Source organism: Molossus molossus, unplaced genomic scaffold (assembly GCF_014108415.1).
Source record: "Molossus molossus isolate mMolMol1 unplaced genomic scaffold, mMolMol1.p scaffold_m16_p_10, whole genome shotgun sequence".
In the NCBI taxonomy this organism is placed as follows: domain Eukaryota; kingdom Metazoa; phylum Chordata; class Mammalia; order Chiroptera; family Molossidae; genus Molossus; species Molossus molossus.
In genome coordinates, this window is record NW_023425345.1 from 62,741,612 (window position 1) to 62,765,817 (window position 24,206).

General features: G+C 37.5%; 1 protein-coding gene and 1 long non-coding RNA gene across 6 annotated transcripts in view; one reads left to right on the forward strand and one right to left on the reverse strand.

Moving 5' to 3' along the window:
* CNOT2 (CCR4-NOT transcription complex subunit 2) overlaps positions 1 to 7,998 on the reverse strand; it is a 114,084-nt gene extending 106,086 nt beyond the window's left edge. For 2 of the 5 annotated variants that reach the window (XM_036250720.1, XM_036250719.1), the window contains exon 1: positions 7,582 to 7,724. Coding sequence is in view for 1 of the 5 variants with exons in the window: in XM_036250712.1 (XP_036106605.1) it covers positions 7,582 to 7,586 (5 nt within the window). In the remaining 4 variants the exon portion in view is untranslated. Of the gene's footprint in view, positions 1 to 7,581; positions 7,726 to 7,854 lie in introns of those variants that run through there. The other 3 variants (XM_036250713.1, XM_036250712.1, XM_036250716.1) reach the window with 3 other exon arrangements.
* On the forward strand, positions 7,693 to 21,021 carry LOC118623197. Its single transcript, XR_004958261.1, has 5 exons — positions 7,693 to 7,752; positions 8,149 to 8,218; positions 11,479 to 11,559; positions 18,160 to 18,209; positions 20,683 to 21,021. It is a non-coding gene; the product is annotated as an uncharacterized LOC118623197 (long non-coding RNA).
* Positions 21,022 to 24,206: the final 3,185 nt, after the last annotated feature.

Genomic DNA, 24,206 nt, shown 5'->3' on the forward strand with positions numbered 1-24,206 from the left:
TGGGATCATACTTACACAAACCTGGATGGTACAGCCTACCACAAACCTAGGTTATATGGTATATAGCCGACTGCTCCTAGACTACCAACCTGTACAGCATGTTACTGTACAAAACAACACAAAATTTAATCAAGCCCAAGAGAAATTGCTGCATTCAAGAGATGTGATGAACATGAGACATATGAGGCTACTGCTGACATAACATGACATACTGTTTTACAGCAAACTTTTTTAATAAGTAGAAAGAATACATTCTAAAATAATGATATAAAGTATAATATAGTAACTACACAAACCAGGAAACAGTCATTTATTATTATCATCAAGTATTACGTGAACAAAGCGGTGGGCAAAAGTAGGTTTACAGTTATAAGTTTTATTAATGATTGTATTATTTTCCATACAAACAAATGTAAACCTACTTTTGCTCACCCCTGTAGTTGTATATGTGACATACTTTTATACGACTACCAGCATCACCGCGTGATGTAATGTGTTGTGCTACAAATTTAAGATTTTTGTGCTACTACACCACTAAGTGATAGGAATTTTTCTTATGGGACCACAATTACATATGCATTGCATCGCTGACCAAAGCGTCATTGTGCAGCCCATGAAAGTACATCAAATTTAAACACTTTGAAAACTGCTATCTCTGTTGCCAGGTCAAATAGTTTTGTTACAGACATCAAATAAAATGTGGCCTGACATCTATGAATCTATAATTTCCCATGAATGTGCATAGATTAGAAAAGTTACAGCTCTAATTTTTTTTCTAATCTAAAGCCAGACATGCTCAGAAAAACAGGATTATAAAAACTACACTCCTAAAGCACTATTCTGTACACTAAATCACGGCAAACTTTAAAGCATATCTGCTCAGCACATAATCTTGCAAAATAATTAGGCATTAAGTAAATTTAGAAAATATGGCATGAGTGTGATATATTACCTATTCTCATTACTACTTAAAGTTTCGGTGTTTCTTGATAAATGTTTATAACTTTAAAAGATATGAACAGCTGCCCTGGCCAGTTTGGCTTAGCAGTTAGTGTGTCAGTCTGTGGACCAGAGTCTTGGGTTCGATTCTGGTCAAGGGCACATACCTTGAGGTTTCAGTTCAGTCCCCAACCCTGGTCGGGGTCATGTGAGAGGCAACCAGTCGATGTGTCTCTCTCACTCTCTCTCTCACTCTACCACTCTATCTGAAGATAAATGGAAAAAAAGTATCCTCAAGTGAGGATTTAAAAATATTTTTTTGTGAGCACCTAATGTATTTTGCCAGAAAGTCAAGCTTTAAACAAAAATTTCCTAATACTCCTCTTTCAAACTCCTGTTATTACTTTAATTAAATTAGCATGAATCTGCAAGATGACCAGTTAAAAAAAAAGCTTCTACTTACACCTACTTAATATAATAAATCAGGATCTTCCTTATAGAGTAGCATTAAGTGAGAAAGGTAGAAGATGCTGAGTCCAATCTAAGGATAAAATGGCCTTCATCATTCCCAATTATGCATTTTCATAGCAATCAAGACTGCTTGTTTTAGCTTTATGTTAATGTTAAAATTTAACCTTATTTATTTTTAAATTTTTTTTTATCTTCATCTGAGGACGTTTTTGCATTTATCTTCAGATAGAACAGGGAGGGAGGGAAGAAGAAAGAGAGAGAAATCAACATGAGAAAGACACACTGAGTGGCTGCCATCCACAGGACCCCAACCGGGGCTGGGGACAAGCTACAACCGTAAGTATGTGCTCTTAGCGGGAACCAAACCTGGGACTCTCTGGTCCGCCGGCCCCGACACACTGAGCCAAACTGGCCAGGGCACCTTATTTTTTTAAATTAACATCAAAATGACAGCCATATAAAATTGAGATGATATATATCAAAGTATAGCATTTTTAAAATATTAAGTAATAAAAATAGGCCAAATGGAATCAGTACTTTGAATGGCATGGTAAACTTATAGAATATTATTTGACCAATCTATAAAAGACTTTTACGCCCTGGTTGGTTTGGCTCAGCGGCTAGAGCGCCAGCCTGCGGTCCTGAGAGACCCGGGTTCGGTTCCCGCTAAGGGCATGTACCTTGGTTGCAGTTTGTCCCCGGCTCTGGTCAGTCGTGCGGGTGGCAGCCACTCGATGTGTCCCTTCACATCGATGTTTCTCTCTCTCTCTCTCTGTTCCTCTCTCTCCCTCCCACTCTACCTGAACAAAAAAAAAATGGAAAAATGTCCTCGGGTGAGGATAAAAAAAAAAAAAGATTTTTACAACCCAAAATTTAAATATAAAATTGTATGTAGAATAAACATTATAATTTACAATGTAAAAAGTAACACTAATACATACTCCTGCCAGATGACAGAAAACCAAATGTTCCTCTCCCAAACACATTGTATTACATAATCAATCAGTCATTACATTTTGTCCAGATGCTGATATAAAATGCAGTTATGTTTCCACATCCAAATATATAAATGAAAAAACTGTAGATCAACTTGTTTGAAAAAAAAGCAAATCTACTCACTGTTACCTAAATTGCCAGGACACATATTTCTCTTGCTTATTTTATCATTCCCTGGCAAAGTAAAAATTTACTAAATGTACATTCTTACCTACTTTCACATAAGGAAAGACATTTCAATTCAGTAAAAGCAGAGAAAGGATTGGTGTCCTGAGTAATGAATCAACTTCTCTTTAAAAATTATATCGTCTCACCCTGCCTGGGTGGCTCAATTGGTTGAAGCCTCATCCCATACACCAAAAGGATGAGGGTTCGATTCCCAGTCAGGGTACATACCTAGGTTTCGGGTCAATCCCCAGTCAAGATGTATATGAGAGGCAACTTATTGACGTTTCTCTCTCACATGGATGTTTCTCCCTCCCTTTCTCCCTTCCTCTCTCTCTCTCTCTCTCTCTCTCTCTCTCTCTCTCAAAAATAAATAAATAAATAAATAAAATACCCGCTCTGTATCTTTAGTAGTTTTTAGTCATTAAAAATCTAAGTTAAATGTTAGCCTCTCCAATAAATACAACTGGGAGCCATTTACCCTGTTTCCTGTTTTGATTTCTACAACTTAAAAAGTAGAAAGGGGGGATGGGGGGGCAAAAATGATGTACAATCTTTTAGCCCAGATGTTTCTCAGAATTGCAATTTTTCAGGTTTTAGAAAGTTAAAATAGTGTATGTGTGTGTGTATCATATATGAACTTAACATGGTTAAGCAATGGTAAATATTTATCACCATGTAACTATAAATACAATATATCTCCAACCTATGACCTCAGTGACCTTAGCCATAAAAAACACAGCAAGCTATACAAATCTAAACACTCTGCCAGAAGCACTCTATCACTAACATCCTTCCCTTAGTCCTGCACTCACTCTACACACATTTCTCTAAGCTGGTTGGTTATGTTTTCCATAGGTAATTTAGAAGCACAACTGTAAGGACTCAAAAAAGTGAAGGCAAGCAGGATGCCCTTCTCCCCATTCCCTTTCCAATCTGTCGTTTCTGATCTGTAGACTGGAAAACAGCACTGTGACAGCACTAAGTGTCAAATGACAATCTGGCACCAGTTCAGTTAACTGCATATTTATTGGTAATCTACTAAGTACTGTGCACTATAGAAAATAATAGAAATGTAAAGATAAATAGGACAAAGTTCTACCTCTTAGGTGCTTACAGTCAGTAGAGGTTATGGTGGATAATGGGTTTGGACAGTAAACTACAATACAGTGTGACACATTCAATGAAGGCAGTATGGCAGAAGGATTTGGGAAGCCAGGTAAGTTTTCATTAAGAAAGTGACACCAGAGCAGAGTTTTGAAGAAGTAGTCCGTCAAACAACAGAGAAGTGATAGTAAAAATACACCCCCCACACACCCACACAGACACATAAAAACATATACATGAAAGCGAGAGAGGAAAATTTTTAGGATAGGTAGCAAACATGTCCAAAATATCTGGTGTGTAAACTTCCTTAGATCCTGAGTGTAACCATATACAACATATTAAAGTGTATCCAGAAAAGCAAAATTTTCAGGGTTTTCTCATGGATAATTCATTACCAAAAAAATAACACTGAAAACCATTTATTAGTTCAAAATGCCCCCTCAGATATACCTGGAGATGTGCATCTGTATTTCAGAGAACAAGCTGTTAGAAAAACATATTAGGAATTATTTTTCCCGATCATCCTAACAGTACAAAGTAAATAAATGAAGAAGCTTGAATATCAGCATGACTTGTCATAAGAGAGGAGTTTTAAAAATTTAAAAGAGGAAGCCAAACAGAAAAACTAAAGTAACAAGAAAATGTATATATACTATTTAAATTGAAGGAAAGGTTCAATGAACAAAACCAAGGTAAAAATGATAACTTTAGAAACTTAAAATACTAATGTCTATTCTATTTATTTTCAAAGACAGACTTTCTACAAGAGACATCAATTTTAGTATACAACTCTTTTTAAAATATCTGGTCAAAGTCACAATGAAATTCATTTAAGTATCACAGGTAGAAATCATCCTTAGTAAGGACAGTCACCTGTATGATCAACCAGAACGACTCCTATCAGCATTAGATCCCTTGACATCAACACTGTATGTAATTCTATTCAAACACTACAGTGTAACTCAGATTAACTCTGCCTGTAAAACTACCCTATCTGGTATGTTGTTTTCTCTTGCTTCTTTGTATTATAAAATCCAGTAGAAGTCTATGTAACAAATAAAATCTTATTTAGTAGTATCTTCTACAACTATTTGCATAAGTTGTCTTCAAATGCCTACTTAAGTCAGCACATGGAAAGTTTGTTTTTATGTAATCATAGAATAAACTTTCTACAGTTAAAAATTTTAAGACAATTAAAGAGCAAAAAGTTGTTAACTTATTTACAAGTCTATTAATGTATATTCATTTCACACACAGACATGAAGTGTTGCTACCTTTTCTTTATTTTTCTATATTATCAGAAAATCTTATGAAACAAATTTGCTACTAAAAAGGGCAAAACTACACTCCCCACAGACTGAAAAAAATTTAAGTTTTTTAAAAATATTAATATCTACTAAAAAGATAAAATCCAAAACTGGGTTAGCAGCACTTCTAAACAAATCTACTCATAAATCTGAAGTATATTTACTTCTGAACAAACAGAATTTTCAGGTTATAACTAACTGTAAAGTACCTCTCAAAAATAAAAAAGTAAATTAATCATCCAAAGTTATTAAGTAAAAACACAGGTAATTGGTTCTCTTGGGGAGGAACATCTGAGTTTTATCTTCAAGATCAAGTACTTTTCAAATGAAAGGAATATAAATCACTCATACACATACATTTTGCCTTGTTTTTCCAACATTTAAGTTTACTTTAAAATGACAGTATTATAGAAATTAAAAGTGTTTTAAGGGTTGTATTTGTTGCTTTTTAATTATACAGGCAACTGTCATTCCCCAAGAGTTATCACATTAGATTATGGATAGCTCTACATAGCATACTTAGAATAAAAGGTTTCTGCCAACGAATAATACCTACATTAACTCATTTTTATTGATGCAGTATTAATTAGGATACAAAAAATGTGCAAGTTTCTCAGTTCCTTTCTAATACAGAAAGTAGTCACAGAAGTCACTGCAATTCAAACCTTCAGAAAAAATTTAAAATTTTTAAAATTAAATGAAGGTCTTAAGAAGTCAAGGAAAAAAGTGAAGCAAAAGTTTGGCCTTTTTACAGTGAATTTTGTATTTTTCCTTATGAATTAATATTGCAAAAGAACTACAAACTAAAGAGGTGTTAAATATGCAAAGCTTACTAAGGATCTTGGTCCATTTGGAAGTATTTCAATAAAACGAGATCAGAAATGTAGACATCTAACTATTTGAATATAATAGACATTTAACCATTTCAATCTACTCTGATTCTTAACCCTTTAAATCTAGAATAAAGTCATCTTCCATAATTGCAAAATAAATGTGTTCACTGACATCTGGAAACAAATGTGGTCATACACAGGAAGTATTCCCTAACAACTCAATATAAACGTGATACACAAATACGTAAATATTTTCAAATTTCTATACCCACCCCCTACTTCCACCTATACTGTTTCAAAGGGCAAATAAAAAGTTGCACTTATTCCAGAGGTCTAGAAATTCCTAATATCAAGCATGACAGGAAATGTGTTAAACTGTGAACTAAATTCAAGTATGGCCTCCCTCGTGAACAGATTTTAACTCAATACCTTCTACCATTTCGCCAAGAATCTAAAGGTTGGTATCAGTGTATGTTTTTTATACTTATTAGAAACCGTCCTGAAGATTAAGAAAGGAGTAGGATCCTTTGATCAAGAGTTTTATGAAAATGACACAAAATGTGTTGCATTCGGTCTTCTGGATGTTGAAAAGTGAAGGCATCTCCTAGGATTCAAAGGAAGTTGATATTTAGGTTCCTTCCGAGAGTGTGGTACCCGTATGTAAGACTTTTATGGTGGCGATACCGTACTCACAAGGGCCTGGAATAAATGCAAATTCTAAAACCTTGGAAATGTTTTTACAAAACTGCAACTCGCATTCAGACTGATCCCTAGTCACGAAGAGCCACAGAGTTTCTCTCCTAGACCGACAACAGAGCCTCAGCTAAGAACTAGAAGGGCCTCTTCTAACCCTACTCATTTCTTCCGTAAAACTTTTAAGTTAGACCCAAGCCAGCAAAAGGTGGAGAGCCCCCGGCGGAAGTAGAAACCCAGGACTAGCAACTTCACAGACTGAAACGTCTCGGGTTCCTCCGCTACCCCAGGACTAACCCGACTCGGTCTCTACCACACCACGGAAGCTTCACCCTCCGGGTGAGGTGGCAGAGGAAGCATCACAGTTGCACTCCTCCTCCCATCATCCAAATCCTTCGGTATCCCAGAGCCCAGAGGCTCCTGAGACCCGTTAGCCAGTCCAATGTCCCCCATCTTTTACACACACATACACACACACACACACACACACACACAAGTTGCAGGTGATGTGCGTGTACTGAGAGAATTTGAACAGCCAGGGGCCAAGGCAGTTTATGGAAAGGCGGCAGCTTATGGGAAGGCGGCAGCGTCGTCTAAAGCGGGCCGGGGTTCCTTGGCCACCGCCGCTGCTGCTTTCTCTTCTTGCCCAGGAAGCAGCGCGGCGCAGGCTCCTCCGCGCTGGCGGGAGCCCTTGAGAGCCGAGTCTGAGGAAAGACCCAGCGCCCACCAAAGGGACCGGGCCTAGGATCCAGGGCTGCTGCGGCGGCGACCCAAGTACCGCGACGCTTTACGTCCTATCCACCACTCTCCCCACACACACCCCCCTCCCTCCCTTCTCTCCCTCCCTCCCTCCACCGCCGCCACCCCCCCTCCCCGCCCGCTCTGCTCTCCCTCTCTCGATTGGAGCCGAGACAAAAGCAACGGGAAGCGGCGGGCCAGGACGCTGCCCGCGGACCCCAGGCGCGACAGGACCGGCCCCGAGGCATTCCCCCGCCTTGCGGGGGCCCCGAATCCGCCGCCCTAGCCGCGCGCCCCGCTGCCAGACTTCCGAAAATTTGCCAAAAACTCACCGCATGAATTTTCTTGTCCCGCGGATCCAAGATGGCGACGTATCCACCGCGGAGGCTGCTGGGAGCAAGACCTTTACCCTCTGACCCCTGCCGTGACCCCCGTCGTTCCGGCTTCCCTCAAGGCAGCGGCGGAAGGTGGGAGAGGCGATTGCCGACCGGACAAGGTTGGGGGTGGGTAGACGGTTTCCCGCGCGTCCGAGAGTGGGTAGGGAGAGGCGCTTCACTCCATCATCCCCCTCCCCGCAGCCTCCACCCTGTCTCCCACCGACTCACCGGGAGGCTCGCAGCTTCTCCGCGGCCGTTATAGCGAGCGGGGCCTCTGCGGCCGCTACGGTTCCCCTGGGGCGGGTTGATTCACATTGGGCACGGGCCCTGGGTGCGAGGTGGGCCGCGGGGTCCAGGGGCGGGGAATGGTGAGGTGGCATGGGTCCGCCCTCCCCGGGGACGCACAGCGTGTTTGTGTTTGTGTTCGTGTTGGACACCCCGCCCCACCCACGTCCTCGTGGAACGCCCCCTTGCCCCAACACCCGAAGCCAGTTGATCGCTGTCCCCCTTTTCTCCGCGCAGCCCCCTCAACCTCAGATGCATGTGCACGCACTTCCAGGGACCGGCAGCACGTCACATCACCTCCAGAGAAGTGAGTTCTCCTCTGCCGAAACCAGTGGTGTTTTCTACTCGCCTCCCCCCTTTTGTTTTAAACTTGGTGGGAGGGAACATATTGGGGAGCAGGTTTTTAAAGCGCTTCTGGGTAAGCTCGCGCTGGCTGAGTTAGAGTTGAAGCATTTTCTCTCGTCCCGAATGACCGACTGGGCTATCAGCAAGGCCGTGGGAATTTCGGTGGCTTTGGTGGAAACAAGGGGAGTGAAAAGTCTCTGCTTTCCAGAAAAGTGATTCAGTGAAATTAAGTTTGTTTTCTTTTAAAGAATAAGTCTATTCCTTTTTATATTGAAAAGCTCTTCCCTTTTGTTGCCACTAGACATTTTGGACTTAAAAAGAGTCTTTACATGTGTGTTTTTGTGGTTGTGTAGTTTCATACAGTGAAAATTGTTATTTCAGTTTGAGTGATGGAAGTTATTAATGTAAAGTGCAGTTTATTTGGAGTTAATAAAATTTCCACTTCCCTTGTTTGTTTCTTTTGTAAAATCACCTTTTCCTTCCAAAAACTCACTGTAATCCCATTTAAAATATATCGTCAAAGGGCAAAGGGCATCTGTCATTCATAAATAACAAAAAATAAAATAAAAGGTGATTTTGTCATGTTTTAGATACTGTGTAAATTAAATTTTGAATGATGCTGACATAGCCAGTAGAAAGTGTTTTACATGATTATTCATTTCATTAAACATTCTGCTTCACTGTGTTTTTGTTAGGAAAGTTCAAGGAGGAACGATTCTTTATTTTCTTCCCTATCTTTTCCCCAGCAGTTCCTTCCCACCTGCCTCTTGAGCTTTCTCTTCTGCTACATAAGATAACGTGTTAAAAAACTGAATCCATCGACAAATAAATGTAATATATACAGTTATATAAATACATGTATATGCATATGTCTCTGTATTAGTAAGCATTTTGACCTGTTAATAATTTGAAAATATTAACTATTAATATTTAGAATCATAAAGTAGAATAATAAATATGAGATATGGACCCTGGCCAGTTTGGCTCAGCAGTTACAGTGTGGGCCCACGGACAGAAGGGTCATGGGTTCGATTGCCAGTTGAGAGCACAAACTTGGGTTGCAGGTTCAATCCCCGGCCCCAGAGGCAACAAATCAAAGTGTCTCTCTCACATTGATGTTTCTTTCTTTCTCCCTTATTTTCTCCCTCCTTCCCTTCTACTCTCTCCAAAAATCAATGGAAAAATATCCTCTGGTGAAGATTAACAAAAGAAAAAAAGAGAGAGAGAGATGGTTTTATATATGTAGTTGCATCAGGTGTTGCTTAACATTTATTTTTATTTTTTATTATTTTCTTAATCCTTACCCTAGGATATTTTTTTCCATTTATCTTCAGATAGAATGGGAGGGACAGAGAAAGAAACATCGATGTGAGAGAGACACATCGATTGGTTGCCTCCTGCAGGATCCCCACCAGGGCCAGGGACTGAACTGCAACTGAGGTACATGCCCTTGGCTGGAATTGAGTCTTTGGTCCATGGGCTGATGCTCTAACCACTGGGCCAAACCAGCCAGGGCTTATTTACCATTTAATCCATTAGTTTGACTTACATACAGGATTTTGTTAAAACCAAAAGATGGACCTTATTAAGCACAAGTTTTAAATAGCATAACCATTGGTAAAATTGAAGAAATCACTTCCAGAAAGGGACAGGTCTAATTTGAGGGTTCTGTTACCTTGAATATTTTACTGAAAGAAAGCAGACATTTCATGGTAAATGTGTGGGGTAGTAGCGCTAGGAAAAATACACTGATACTGTTTCTTTCTTGAGAAAACTTTAGGATAAATTTAAGTCTTGCTGAACAAGTTTGTCCTATTACTGGTGTCCAATCTGTTAATAAATTTGTGAAGCTTGTTTCATGTCTACTTTAGAGGTTGGTTCTAGGTATTAAGTGAACTAACATCGTCCTACCTGATGTGGCTCAGTTGGTTGAGCATCAGCCTGTGCACTGGAAGGTCAAAGGTTTGATTCCGGTCAGGGCACATACCTAGGTTGCAGTTTGATCCCCAGTCTGGTGCATGCAAGAAGCAACCAGCCAGTGTATCTCTCTCTCTCCCTCTTTAAATATCAATAAAAATGTTGTGATGAACTAACATTTGTTAAGAGCTTATGCTTATGTCTTTCTAGTAAGCAGTCTAGTACATTTTTAAATCATCTTATATTATCAAAAAGTTCATTTTTATTGCCAATGATCTAATTTGCCCATTTTGTCTAGTTTTTTTTTAACTATTCACTTTGATGGATTTTCTTTCTTTTATTGAAAAACAGTCCTTACCTTGTATGTGTTTTGTTTGTTGAAATGTAAGTAAATTTCTTATGCATGTTATAGAAAAATTACTGAATTAAAGTGAGAAAAAAAAATTCTTACTGGAAGAAGAAAAGGAGTTTGTAAATAACTAGTTGTAGTTATTTACAAAAGGGAGGCCTCACATTTTTTGAAAGGTGTAGACAGTACTGAAAATCTTACCACGGTAATAGGTAAAAAGGATAAGTATTTCAAATTTAACAAGTACTGCCCTGGCCTGTGTGGCCCAGTTGGTTGGGCATGCACTGAGAGTTCCCTGGTTCAGTTCCAGTCAGGTCACATGCCTGGGTTGCCGGCTCTATCCCTAGTAAAGTGTGTGCAGGAGACAGCCTATTGATGTTTCTCTCTGTCTCTCCCTCTCCCTTCCTGTCTCTTTCAAAATCAGTAAAAACATATTTCAAAAACAATTTTTAACAAGTACTGAAACAACATTTGGATCCAAGCTGGCCTCCCATAAACAATACTGCTAACAAGGAATCTTCTGTGATTCCTCACACTCTATGTCCAATTGATCATCCAGTACCATTAGCTCTTCCTTATATGTAGTCTGAATCCTGCCACTTCTCATGCTGTCCGAGACACCATCATCTCTCACACAGCAATATCCACATTATCTGCTTTTACTTTTCCCTGGCCGCTGCAAATCATTCTGTACATCCAGCTGGACTGATCATTTAAAAAGTTTATTAGGCTATGTTACTCCCTTGTTTAAAAACCATCAGTGGCTTCTCTTAGAATAAAATCAGGTTAATTTACCATGGCCTTTAAAACCATAATCTGGCTTCTGCCTACCTCTCCAACTTCATCTTGTTCTCACTTTTCCTTTCCACTCTGTCATGTACCAAGCTTTTTCCAGTCTGTAGCAGGGGCTGTTATTTGTCCCCTAAAATTTCTCCAATTTTTTTTTGTATTAATAGACATGGGCATGTGCCTTTCCAGAACAAAGACTATATTTCCAGCCTCCCTATAGCCGTGTGGTAGTTCTGGCCGATAAACAGGTATGTCACATGGCACCTTTCCAAAACCATCGTTAAAAGACAGCTGTTGCACACCTTCAGTCCTTTGCTACTTTTCCTTTTATATCCTGAACCAACTGTAGCTGCCAGTTTGGACTATGTGCAGGTTCTTCCAACCTAGGGGTGGCAAAACCTTAAGCTGGAGGAAACCTGCAGCCTTGAGACCTCTGTAGAGTACCATACCAACCCTGTACCCCCTATTGACATAAAGGAAAAAGAGAACTTCTGTCATTAAAGCTACAATTTAGGGTCTCTTGTATTCAATTGAATTTAACTGTTACTCCACAGAACCTTTGCACTTGGTATTTATTTCTGCCTGAGATATGTTTTCTCTCTGTTTATATGGCTAACTCATTCTCATCCTTCAGGTCTTAACTCAGATATTATCTCTAATACTTCTTCCCTGGCCACCATATCTAAAGTAGCTTCTTTTTCCATTTATTCTCTCTCACATGACTGTGTATATATATATATATATATATATATATATATTTTTTTTTTTTTTTTATTGCTTTTTAGAGAAAGGGAGAGGGAGAAGAAACATCGATGAGAGAGAACATCTGTTGGCCACCTCCTCCATGCCCCCCTCTGGGGATTTGGCCCACAACCTGGGCATGTGCCCTGACTGGGAATCTAACCAGTGAACTCTTGGTGCATGGGTCAACGCTCAACCACTGAGCCACACCAGTGGGGCGACTGTTTTCTTGATAGCATTTGTAATTTATCATTATCTATTTATTGTTGTTTCCCTTCTCCCTACTAAAAATAGTAAGTTTCATGAGAACAGGGGCTACATTTGTTTTGTTTACTGCTTTATCCCCCACATATGGTAAAACATTAGATAAGTACTATTGAATGTTTGAGACAGTGAATAAATGAGCCATTGAATGAATGAACTAGATCTTTATCAAAGATTAGGTAGACTTTTTTTTTTTAAGTAAATATCTTGAAAGGTTTCCTTTAACACATGATGTGTAAAATCCAAGCTAGGAAGCAGCTAGGAAAAATAGTGCTAAACTAATAGAATATTCTAAAATTCTAGCCCTTGATAATGAAATATGTACTTTTTTAAGGTTAGTATGGTTGGGGGGAGGGGGGGGGGAGGCATAATTGGTGAGTCAGAGTGGCAAATCAGAAAAAGCACTACAATATAATATCTATGGCAGAAACTCCCACTAAATAGTAGTCTGATTTATTATATAACTTACTAGACCTCATATTCTTCAGCTAAAATATATGAATCTTAAGGTTTGAGTGGTAATATGAAAGTTTAATAGTAAGTTAGACTTATGAGTAATGAAACATGTTACACATTAATTTGGTCATCAGGTGTTGTTATTATTTTAATTAACAATCACTCCTCGGATAAACCTCATTGGCTACAATACTGCCACTGCACAAAGCTTCACGTGTTATTTTAACAAGTGATTAAATTTTGATAATACTAGCAAGGGTTCAGAGAAACAGGGTTTCTTATACTACTGAGAGTATAAATTGGCATATTTCTAGGGTGCACCTTAGCAATATGTATCAAAAGCCTTGAGCATAAGCATTTGACAGGTTAATTCCTCTAATGAAAATGTATCATAAGGATATGTGTAACAACTTCCTTGCCAGAGTGTTCATTACTGCATTGTTCACTAAAATATCAGTTAAATAAATTAAACTACATCCATACAGCAGAACAGTATTCAGCTTTTTAAAATGATATGGAAGTAATTTTATCGATACAGTATATTAAGTGTGAAGAAAGTTTTAAAATACAATTCCAATTTTGTAAAAATTTGTAAGTTCACAAAGGATTAACCGGATATGTACAAGATGTTCATTCAACTTTGCAAAAGTGACTGTTACAGTTTTTATTTTATTTCATAATTTTTTAATTTTCATAGAAAAAATTTTTTGCAAAACTAATTAAAAGGCTATCTTTATCTTTAAAGAAATAAAGTGGACCCCTGGCCGGTTTGGCTCAGCAGTTAGAGTGTTGGCCTGTGGACCAGAATCCCAGGTTTAGTTCCCGCTAAGAGCATGCATGTTGGTTGCAGTTTGTCCTCTGCCCGGGTTGGGGTTGTGTGGGTGGCAACCAGTCTATATGTCTCTCTCACATTGATGTTTCACTGTCTCTCTCCCTCCCGCTTTATCTGAAGATAAATGCAAAAAATGTCCTCAGGTGAGGATAAAAAGAAATAAGTGGATAATTTGGGGAAATAGTACCACATACTCAGTTGCCAAGCTTGATATCTTTTTTCTTCCCTATACCCCACAACTAATTGTCAATTCTTGTATATTTTATCTTCTAAGTATGTCTAGGATCCATCCTTCCTCTCCAGTTTTTCAGCCATTCTTTAATCATTCACTCATAATCTCTCTTTTTTAATTCTCATTCGAGGACATTTTTCCTTTTTTTTTTTTTCAGATAGAGTGGGAGGGGGAGAGAGAGAGAGAGAAACATCTACGTGAAAGGGACACATCGAGTGGCTGCCTCCCTCACGACCCAACTAGGGCCGGGGACAAACTTCAACTGAGGTACGTGCCCTTAGCGGGAACCAAACTCGGGTCTCTCTGGACCGCAGGCCAATGCTCTAACTGCTGAGCCAAACAGGCCAGGGCATAATCTCTTGTTTTGAATATGGTTTTATTGATTTTTTTTAGAGAGAGAGGAAGGGAGAGAAAGATGGAAACATCAGTGTGAGAGAGAAACACCGATTGGCTGTCTCCTGCATGCCCCCCACCGGGGATCAAGCCCACAACCCAGCTATGCGCCCCAAATGGGAATCAAACCAGGACCTCTCAGTCCACCGAACTACACCGGCCAGGCCACTCATAATCTCTTATCTGAACTTTTGAAAGAGATTATTTAACTAGTCTTTATTAAGTTTTACCTCTCTCCAGTCTCAAACTACCACCACCAGTTTCTGCAGTCTTTGAAGACTCCCCTGCATAAATTCTTTATAACAATGCCTCATCACCTAGGATAAAAGTGTAAACTCCTCCTATTCGTGAATTATAAAGATTTTTTTTTGAGACTACGTTTATTAAAGCTGAGGACAGTAAAACAAGGAAGGGCTTACAATACGAGAAGCAACAGGAGAGAGCCTGGGCGGAGCTGGTTTGGCTCTCTAGAAATGTTATAGGAGCCCTGGTTGGTGTGGCTCGGTTGGTTGGGCATCATCCTGTGCTCTGAAAGTTGGTTCGATTCCCAGTTAGGCCACATGCCTGGGATGTAGGGTCAGTTCCCAGTAGGGGGCATGCATAAAGCAGCCTGTCAATGTTTCTCACTTCCTCTCTCTAAAAATCAATTTTAAGATCTTTGAAAAAAAGAACAGTGTTATAGGAAAGAAGTCAGCCAAGGCAGGGCTGTTTTGACTCACTGAGAAGTCAGAGAAAAGAGGACTTTGGAGACAGGTTCAGGGGGATAGCCCTGGAAGAGCTGCCACTGCCCATTGCTCCCCTGGTTGCAAGTCCCTTAGAGTTTAGGAGATGGACACCTGTAAGGGAAGAAGAGGGGGATGGGAAAGGCACAGGCATGCTTCAAGGAGGAAGTAGGCACCATAAACACCTTCCTACATTTGCAACCTCAGGTACTTCTTGTGGTAATATCTCAGTATTCCGTGCGGCTTCATAGTTCGTGCTCTTGCAGTTTTCTTCCCTTAGCTTTAATTCACTTCTTGCTCCCCAAAAAATGTCTTAACAGATTTCTCTGTAGTCTTCTGTGCTGGTTTTAAAAATATGTCCACCAATTCTTTGATATTCTATTCATCAAGAGGTAGAACTTAATTCACTTTCTTCTGAGTGTGTGTTGGTCTTTGTGACTTTCTTCTAATAAATAGAATAAGGTGGAAGTGACTGTGACTCAAACTAGATCATAAAAGGCGATGGAACTTCTTATGCAAACTCTTGAATCACTAAGGGATGCCAGCTGTCATGTCATAGGACATTCGGGCAGCCTATAAAGAACTAAAACTTACCAACAACCACATGAGTAAACTTTACAAGCAAATCTTTGGGCCCCCTTGGGATGACTCCAGCCCAACCAACAGCTTAACTAACCTCACAAGAGACCTTGATCCAGAACCACCTAACTATCCCCTTCATGGATCTGAGATAATATTTGTTTTAAGCTGCTGTGGTTTGGGTTAATTTGTTATGCAGCAATAGATAACTAATACATCTTCCTTCAGGACTCATCTTTTGTGAAATTTTTCTGAACCCGTTTTTTTTTTTCACCTAAGGATCTTATAGAATTGGGTTTTGCCCTTGCCATACAATGAGTTTATTAAGAGCAAGAACTACATCTCACTTTCCCCTTAATGTTTTATACATAAACAAACGTTTTTAGCACTTACATGCCCAGAATTATACTAAAAAGAGTCAGTAGTAACATGATTTGATTGGAGAAAAATATAATTAATAAGTAGTAATAGCAACGGATATAGCAAACATTTAAGACTCATTACTTGTCAGGCACTAGTTTAAGCATTTTATCTATATTATGAAATTCTTACATCTACTTTATGTGCTCTGTGGTACAGACTATAAATTCTCTGCTAGATCAGAAAAGGGAAGTGAGAGAGGACTGGTATGTCAGGGATAACTTCACCAAGTGGCTGCTTAAGTTCAATTTTAAATGACCTAGTTTGAATAGATGTGGATGAAAGGAAGAGACATTTTCAGTGAGGGAAATAACATTAGCAAAGGCAGCTAGGGCTGCCATAACAAAGTACCACTGACTGGATGGCTTAAACAAATTTATTTCCTCACAGTTCTGGAGGCTAGTAGTCCAAAACAGGGTAGGTTTCTTCGAAGGGCCTTTGTCCTTGAGTTATAGGTGGCTGTTTCTTGTTTACATGGTATTCTCTCTCTATTCAGGTCTCTCTCTAAATTTCTCTTATTTGTAAGAACACCAGTCATATTGAGTTAGAGCTTACCCATATGACCCTATTTAATATTAACCACCTTTTAAAGAGTCCTATTTAAATAAGACACTGGAGATTAGAACCTCATAAATTTTGGGGAGGATACAAGTTAGCCAACTCAGAAGCAGAAATGAGCATGGGCCAGTGACTAGAATCAGCCTAAGTAAAGGAGGCTGGTATTTATTGCAGAATTAAGGTGCCAGGATTTTGGAATATTTTAAAATACTGCCAGGCAGAAGAGTTGAAATGGATGGCTTTTGGTAAGTCACTGCTAATCAGTCCATTCCAAGGCTTAGCACCAAAAAGGAAAAAGAAAAGTTAAATAGAATCATTTGTAGCATGTTTTTTCATATCCACTTTTTTTTTTTTTTTTTTTTATCCTCACCCGAGGATATTTTTCCATTTTTTATACAGATAGAGTGGGAGGGAGAGAGGAAGAGAGAGAGAGAGAAACATCGACGTGAAGGGACACATCGAGTGGCTGCCACCCGCACAACCAACCAGGGCCGGGGACAAACTGCAACTGAAGTACGTGCCCTTAGCGGGAACCGAACCCAGGTCTCTCCGGACCGCAGGCCGATGCTCTAACCGCTGAGCCAAACTGGCCAGGGCCATATCCACTTTTTTGTAAAAATTTTTCATTCCTCACCTGATATGTTTTTATTCATTTTTAGAGAGAAAGGAAGGGAGAGGGAGAGAGAAACATTGACGTGAGAAAAACTTGCCTCCCCTACGCACCCCCAACTGGGGATCAAACATGTGACCTTTCTGTGAATGGGACAGTGCTTTAACCGACTGAGAGCCACACCAGCCAGGGCTTCATACATACTTTTATCACCTGATATTATCATTCTCATCTTTCCAATCTAATTTATTTAATTATCTATGAGTCATCTCAGAATTAATGTGATGTAAGTTTTTACCCATTCAAAATCAATTTCATACAATAAAAGTTCTTTTTTCCCACATCATGCAAAAAAATTCAATAAAGTACTTTTTACTCTGTTTTCTCAATTTTGTTGAATGTTTAAATAGATGATTAAGTTGTTTTCTCAATAAAAACACCAATTACTCTATCACGTGTGTGAATTATATTTTTCACTTTAAAAAATAAAATTACTCCCCCAAAAGTTACCAGGTTTAATGAATATATAATAGTAAATTAATTTAAAACTCACATATCAGCCAATACATTTCTTCTGGTAGTGAAAAATTAACTGGAATCTGTTTAAAAGGGAAACATGGATTAAATACTGAATTGACAGAAGAAATGAAAATAATTTATGTGCATACTGTTTCTTGATGAAAGAAACATACAGTAGGTTGATGGAAGAATTATCTGCTTCTTAAATAGTAATGGCCTTAGTGATAACCATTCAAATACTGAATGTTAATAATACATTTTTTAAACTAAGGAATTTATACTTAAAGTGAAAATGCATTCATTGTAAAAGAAAGTGAAGACTGACAACAATGAGACAATAAAGAGTATGAAGTATATAGATCTCAACAAAACCTTGGGCATGAAAGAAACAATCTAAAAATCCCCTACTTCAAACTGATTCTGTTCAGTTCATTAATTCTTGCACTCAGGAACTGTTTTTATGTTTAACCCAAAATTTTTACATTTTATTTTACTTAATCTTTAAAACTGTTCACTTTATAGATTGTTCATGGATGAAATATGAAGCTGAGCAGATTTTTCTACAAAATATGGTATAAGCTTATTTATTTTTCCATCTGATTGCTAATAAACCTTATAGTACAGTTTATAAAATAAACCCCTTAAAGACTGAATGCGTAGAGCATGCTGCAAGTTACAAGAAATAAGCTAAATGAGCATGTAAACCTACCTCCAGATCAATAGTACTGAATGCTGGCAAACATCATAACACAAGAAAAAAAAATTTAGTTTTTCTTTTTTTTTTTTTACTGATTGAATTTAGAGAGAGATGAAGGGAGAAACATCGATTCCACTTATTTAGGCTTTCATTGGTTGAGTTTTGTGTGTATCCTGACCAGGGATCAAACCCACAACCTTGGCATATCAGGATGATGTTCTAACCAACTGAGCTACCCAGCCAGGGCAGGAAGTTTTTTTTAATAAGATACGGGTTAGTCCTGAAAGGGTTAAATAGAAACCTTAATTTATTATTGTTTCTAACCATCCGTCTCACATTGCCTGAAAACAGTCAAAAGTCTGGCACAAAAAAAAATTACACAAATTTGTTCAGTACACATTAGAAACAGCAGCTTTTGAAATCAAAAGTTGGTAACTTGATTAGTTATTAAAAAGGATTTTGTTTCAAAAGGACCCCTGTGTCAATTATCTGGTTAAGCATGAATAGTTAATTGAGTTCTCTAGAAACTTACTTTGAGGATACATGATAGTTTGTTTCATTTAAACAAATAAAACAGTTACAACAAGACTGTACAGTAAGAACAACAAATATTTTACTAATTACATACACCAGGATGCTTTAAATTGCCAAGGCATGTGTTGCTCAGTGGATAGAGCATGGCCCTGCACACTGAATGGTCGAGCGTTGGATTCTTGGCCAAAGGCATGTACCTGGGTTGTGGGTTTCATCTCCAGCCCTGCTCAGCCAGTCAATATGAATACATCAATATCTGTCTCCCTGTCCCTCCTTCCCTCCCTCCCCTCCTTCCTCCCTTCCATTTTCTCTAAAAATCAATGGAAAAACTATACTCAGATGAGGATTAAAAAAAAGGAAAGAAAAGTCAGCAACAGATTAAATATACTAGTATTCAACTCTGAAATCTCAAAATATAAAGGAAAGTCTAGCTCACTTTTCCAGTCTGTTACATTCAGCAGAACTAATAAAAACTTACTGGATCACAAACTCAGCTTCTATACATATTTTTAGAAATTGCATAGAATCATAAGAATGTAAGATCTAAAAAAAATGTTTTAAAGTAAAACCAGAACATGACTGTACTTTAAATGAAGTATTCACCATTCTAAAATGAGAGGCATTGTGATGGTAAAGGACCACCATCTCAAATAATCTAATAATTTGGGGGAAGGGGACATGTTTCATTGTACATATTCTTTTCTGTTGGTGGTTGTTAATCCTCACCTGAGGATATTTTTCCATTGATTTTTAAGTAGTGTAGAAGGCAGGGAGAGAAGGGTGGAGGAGAGAGAGAGAGACATCAATGTGAGAGAGACACCTTGATTGGTTGCCTCATGCATGATCTTAACTGGGGCCAGGGATTGAACCTACAACCCAGGTACATGCCCTTGACTGGGAATCAAACCCACGACCCTTTGTTCCTGGGTCTGACACTCTTAACCACTGAACCAAACTGACCCAGGCTATACATAGTCTTAAGATCAGTCTTTGAGGTCTTCTACACAGATTGAGGTTATTATTTACTTATAAAGCATTTTATAATGCTTGGGGATCTTAAGCTTCTCTTCAATGTTTTGAGAAATCTCATCATTATAACCACAGTAACACTATATCAAACACATAACCAAAATATTTTTATCTTCAACCTGTCACCTATACATTTCATGCAATTTTTAATGCTTAAAAATACCAAAATGACAATAAAAATAAAGCAAACTAAAACAGTTTGGCTCTGGCTGTGTGGCTCTGTTGGTTAGAGCATTGTCCTATCCTGATCCACCAAGGTTTCAGGTTTCAATCCCTGATCAGAGCACATGTGAGAATCAATGAATAAATGTATAAATAAATAAGTGGAACTACAAATAGATGCTTCTCTCTCCCTCCCCCTCCCTTTCTCCTTTGTTCTCTCTATAAAATTTAGTAAATTTAAAAAAATAATAATTTGGACAGTCCTTTAGAGTTTGTTGTATAAGGATTTCTCCTATAATTGGGAGTTACCAAAGCTTTGCATTATTTTCATGGCACTTTTCCTGACTGTAAATTTTCATATCCTTTAAAAATTGCTTTCCAGATATGAACATAAAAGTGTTTTTAATATAACCAGTTTTGAGAATAATAAATGCTTTCTCATCATAATACAGTGTTCTGTTCTGATTTGGTATCTAACATTATTAAAATGTTACTAAATCTCAATTATGTCCTATGCATTGAGTTTCATTGTCATTTAGTTCTTAAGAAAAGTGTGTGGTATAGATATAGCATAATTTTCCCATTTTCTTTTTTTTTTTAGTTGATTTTCTTTTTTTTTTTAGAGAAGAAGGGACAGGGAGTGAGAGAAAAATATTGACGTGAGAGTGAAACATCGATCAACTGTCTCTTGAACACCCCCTACCAGGGGTCAAGCTGAAACCTGGGTGTGTGCCCTGACCAGAATTGAACCGGCAACCTTTTGGTGCACAGCACCACCAACTGAGCCACACCGACCAGGACTCCCCATTTTCTTGTATGCCACAAGTATATATCAGATCTCCAGTTTAGATTCATGAGCCATATTTTGCCCTTCAAGTATCCTTGTCCTTATATTGAATTTCTGTTTATTACTCATCACCAGGGAATTGATCACAGTAACATTAAAAGGCATTTAATATTCTGAACCCAACATTAAAGATGTTATTATTCTCCAGTGCTTTCATGGTTTACTATCATCTATAAAAATAGGTACCCTGACAGAAAAAGACAAATAAATGAGGTAACCAGTGGAAACAAATAAATATCCTTGGAAACTAGGAAGTGGCTATAACAGACAATCAGGACAAGAAAACCTCAAACAATAATGAGAGATAAAACCAGAAGGCAGTGTTGGTCTGATAAGAATTATAGCTACCACATAATTTGGCATATACTAAATTGCAAGCACCAAAATTAACATGATTTCACTCAGTCTGCATAACATGAGATAGGTGGTATTTGCATTTTACAGATGAGGAAATGGAAGCTTTAAGAGAGGTTGCCTTAGATTTCACAGATTATATCTAATTTCAGAGTCTTCTTGTTTTTTTATAGTGTATGTAATTCTTTACATTGTATGTAATATTTTTATATATCCATTTTTCTGGGGAGAGGCCCATAGATTTCTTAAGATTCTCTAAGGGGTCCCTAGTGAAAAGTCTAAGAAGCACTAAAACTCTTCACTGTGAATTCAGTTCGTTTATTAAAATGAAGAAAATAACTCAGAGATAGTTTGAGTCAATTGAATGAATAAATACGGAGAATCTAGATAGATAATTGAAACTCTGATTCAACTAACATTTATCAAGTTTCTATTATAACACCAGCCATACAGATTATATAGTACTATTTGTCAATCTTGAATAATATAGGTAGGTACTTGTAAGAATTGTTGTGCATAGCCAATGTGACAAACTATTTTTTTAATAAAATTACCCCAATATGTGCTATGTGCCATTAGGAAACTTGTTGTAAACCTGTGCTCGTAGTTCTTTTCTAACTATTAAACTGGATAAAAAAGAAATTAAAATATTCTAAATTAACATTAATTTTAATATAACAAAGAATACTGTTTTGCTTAGCCTAAATTATTTACATCATGGTCTTCCCTGTCGTTCCAAAGTATTGTTACATTAATTTTTAAATTATTTTTGAAATACAATATCAAATGTAAGGATTTTTTATGAGAGATCATAGATATTCAAGAATATGTTAGTGAATCATCAGGATTTGAGAAGCAGACGTTAAGAGTTTGAGGTTTTAGATTATCACAGACCTGGAATTTTATCCAACTAAAACACATGCAAGCTGAATGCCCTTGGACAAGATGCTTAACCTTCCAAGCTTAATTTTTGTTACCTAAAAATTACACATAGAAATATTCATGCTTAACCTCTCCAAGCCTCATTTTTCTTACCTGAACATTGTACATAGAAATATTAACATGCCTTTCAGGGTTGTTAAAACTTTTATGAGATGATCTAATTATCAGCATAATAATATATGGAATGAACCAAACACTCAAAAAAATAGTAGTTGTTATGATGATGATGGTGTTTTTATGTGAAATACCATGTGTAATCTAATAATTTTAAGTAAAGAGAAAAGTAATTATTAAGGAAGCATCTAAAAGGGGAAATGCAAGAAAATCATAGGCTGTATAAAAGGCCATTTAAAAACAACAGAAGCATAAATGTGCTAGCTATCTGTTACATATTTCCTGTTGAAAAAAATAAATCAGGTACGATAGGAAAGTGAAACATATTCTTAAATGATTCCATTTAATAGTATCAACTTGTGATTATGTTTTATTTTGCTACTGCAAGAATAATATTTTTTTAAATAAAATAAACATGTTAGCTAATCTTTTTCAGTTTCTGTGATAGCATCCCTTCCACAATTACTAACAGAATTTTAAAAGGCCCATTACTTTTTAAATAAAGAGATTGTTTACAAGAAGATAGTTACTAAACATTTACAATAATTCTCAAATAGTTTTACATTTTTAATATGGTGTCCACCTCAATGGGTAGAACCTACAGTCAATCAATTAAGGTGTTTTAAAATCACTGCCTATAACAGAGGTAAACACTTCATTTTGTAAAACACTCGTATTTCATTAATGAGTACAGTTAGTTCCTATTAGCTTTAGATCTTAAAAGTTGCTATTTCTGCTATACCTTTGACTGGTGAAGGTGGTCCCCAAACCTTTTTTTCTTTTAATGAAGCAGCCTACAATTAGGAGGAAATAGCTCTTCATAAGCAGAACCCACATGAGTGAGCATAGAACATTTGAATGATGAAACCCAGAGAAAGAGCCAATTGATTACTTATAAACCCAGCAGCTGCCACTGAAGAGACAGTTGATAGTGTAGCACAAAAAGAAGTCATAAAACATAAGACTTCTAAAATAATAGGGAAAACCTTTCTGGTAGCCTCATCCCCAAAGCTAGTTTTTCCTGTTAAAAATCAGGCAATTTTTCCTGTTAAAAAATTTATAAAAAACAAACAAACAAAAAATGCGCTTACTATAATAGCAGAGGAAGTAGAAAGCCTCTATTTTGAATGAACCAACAGCAGACATATTTATTATAGTTTTTTAAGTTAAGAACTTGTATGAGTCTGTGGTTCCTTATGGTAACAAAAATTATGAAAAGGAGAAAGGGAGGGAGGATACAAATTGGGTTCCTCGGACTAGTTCTGTGAGATACTGGTAAGTATTCTGTGATAAAAGTATTCCACTGTAAATTAAGCAATAATGTTTCATTATTGATGGGATTTTTAATATGCTAATATTTGTGTCCCTAAGTGCCTTAGTTCATTTTTATTGAATTCTTTAGGTAATACCTCACAAAACTATGAACTATCTAACTACTACTTTAAGAAAATGCTGTATTTTAAAAGCTGAATTTGGGTTTCCTGCAAACAGAGATTGAGGATTCTCTATCATCAACTTTGTATGAGGAATTGACATGGGATGTGAATTGGATATCACAGATGTTACGAACAGGACCAAATAAGAAATATTTCTCTTATCCATGTAAGAGTAAGGTTTACCAAAACCTTTAGCAAGCACTGGTTGACATTTAATATCATAACAACACTGTAGTTTTAGCTGGACATTTCTTGTAGACATATTTATAACATATTGAATGGGAGTTATCCCATAGCTCTGTAATTGTGATGCCCCAAAGCTGAAAATGAAATGCATCAAATGCTCCACATTGTAAACTAAAATAACTTTAAATAACTGCACAGCATTAACTGAGTAGTGTCACAACCAGCCTTGTAACCACCACCACTACCACTTCTAGCCACTCTTATTTAA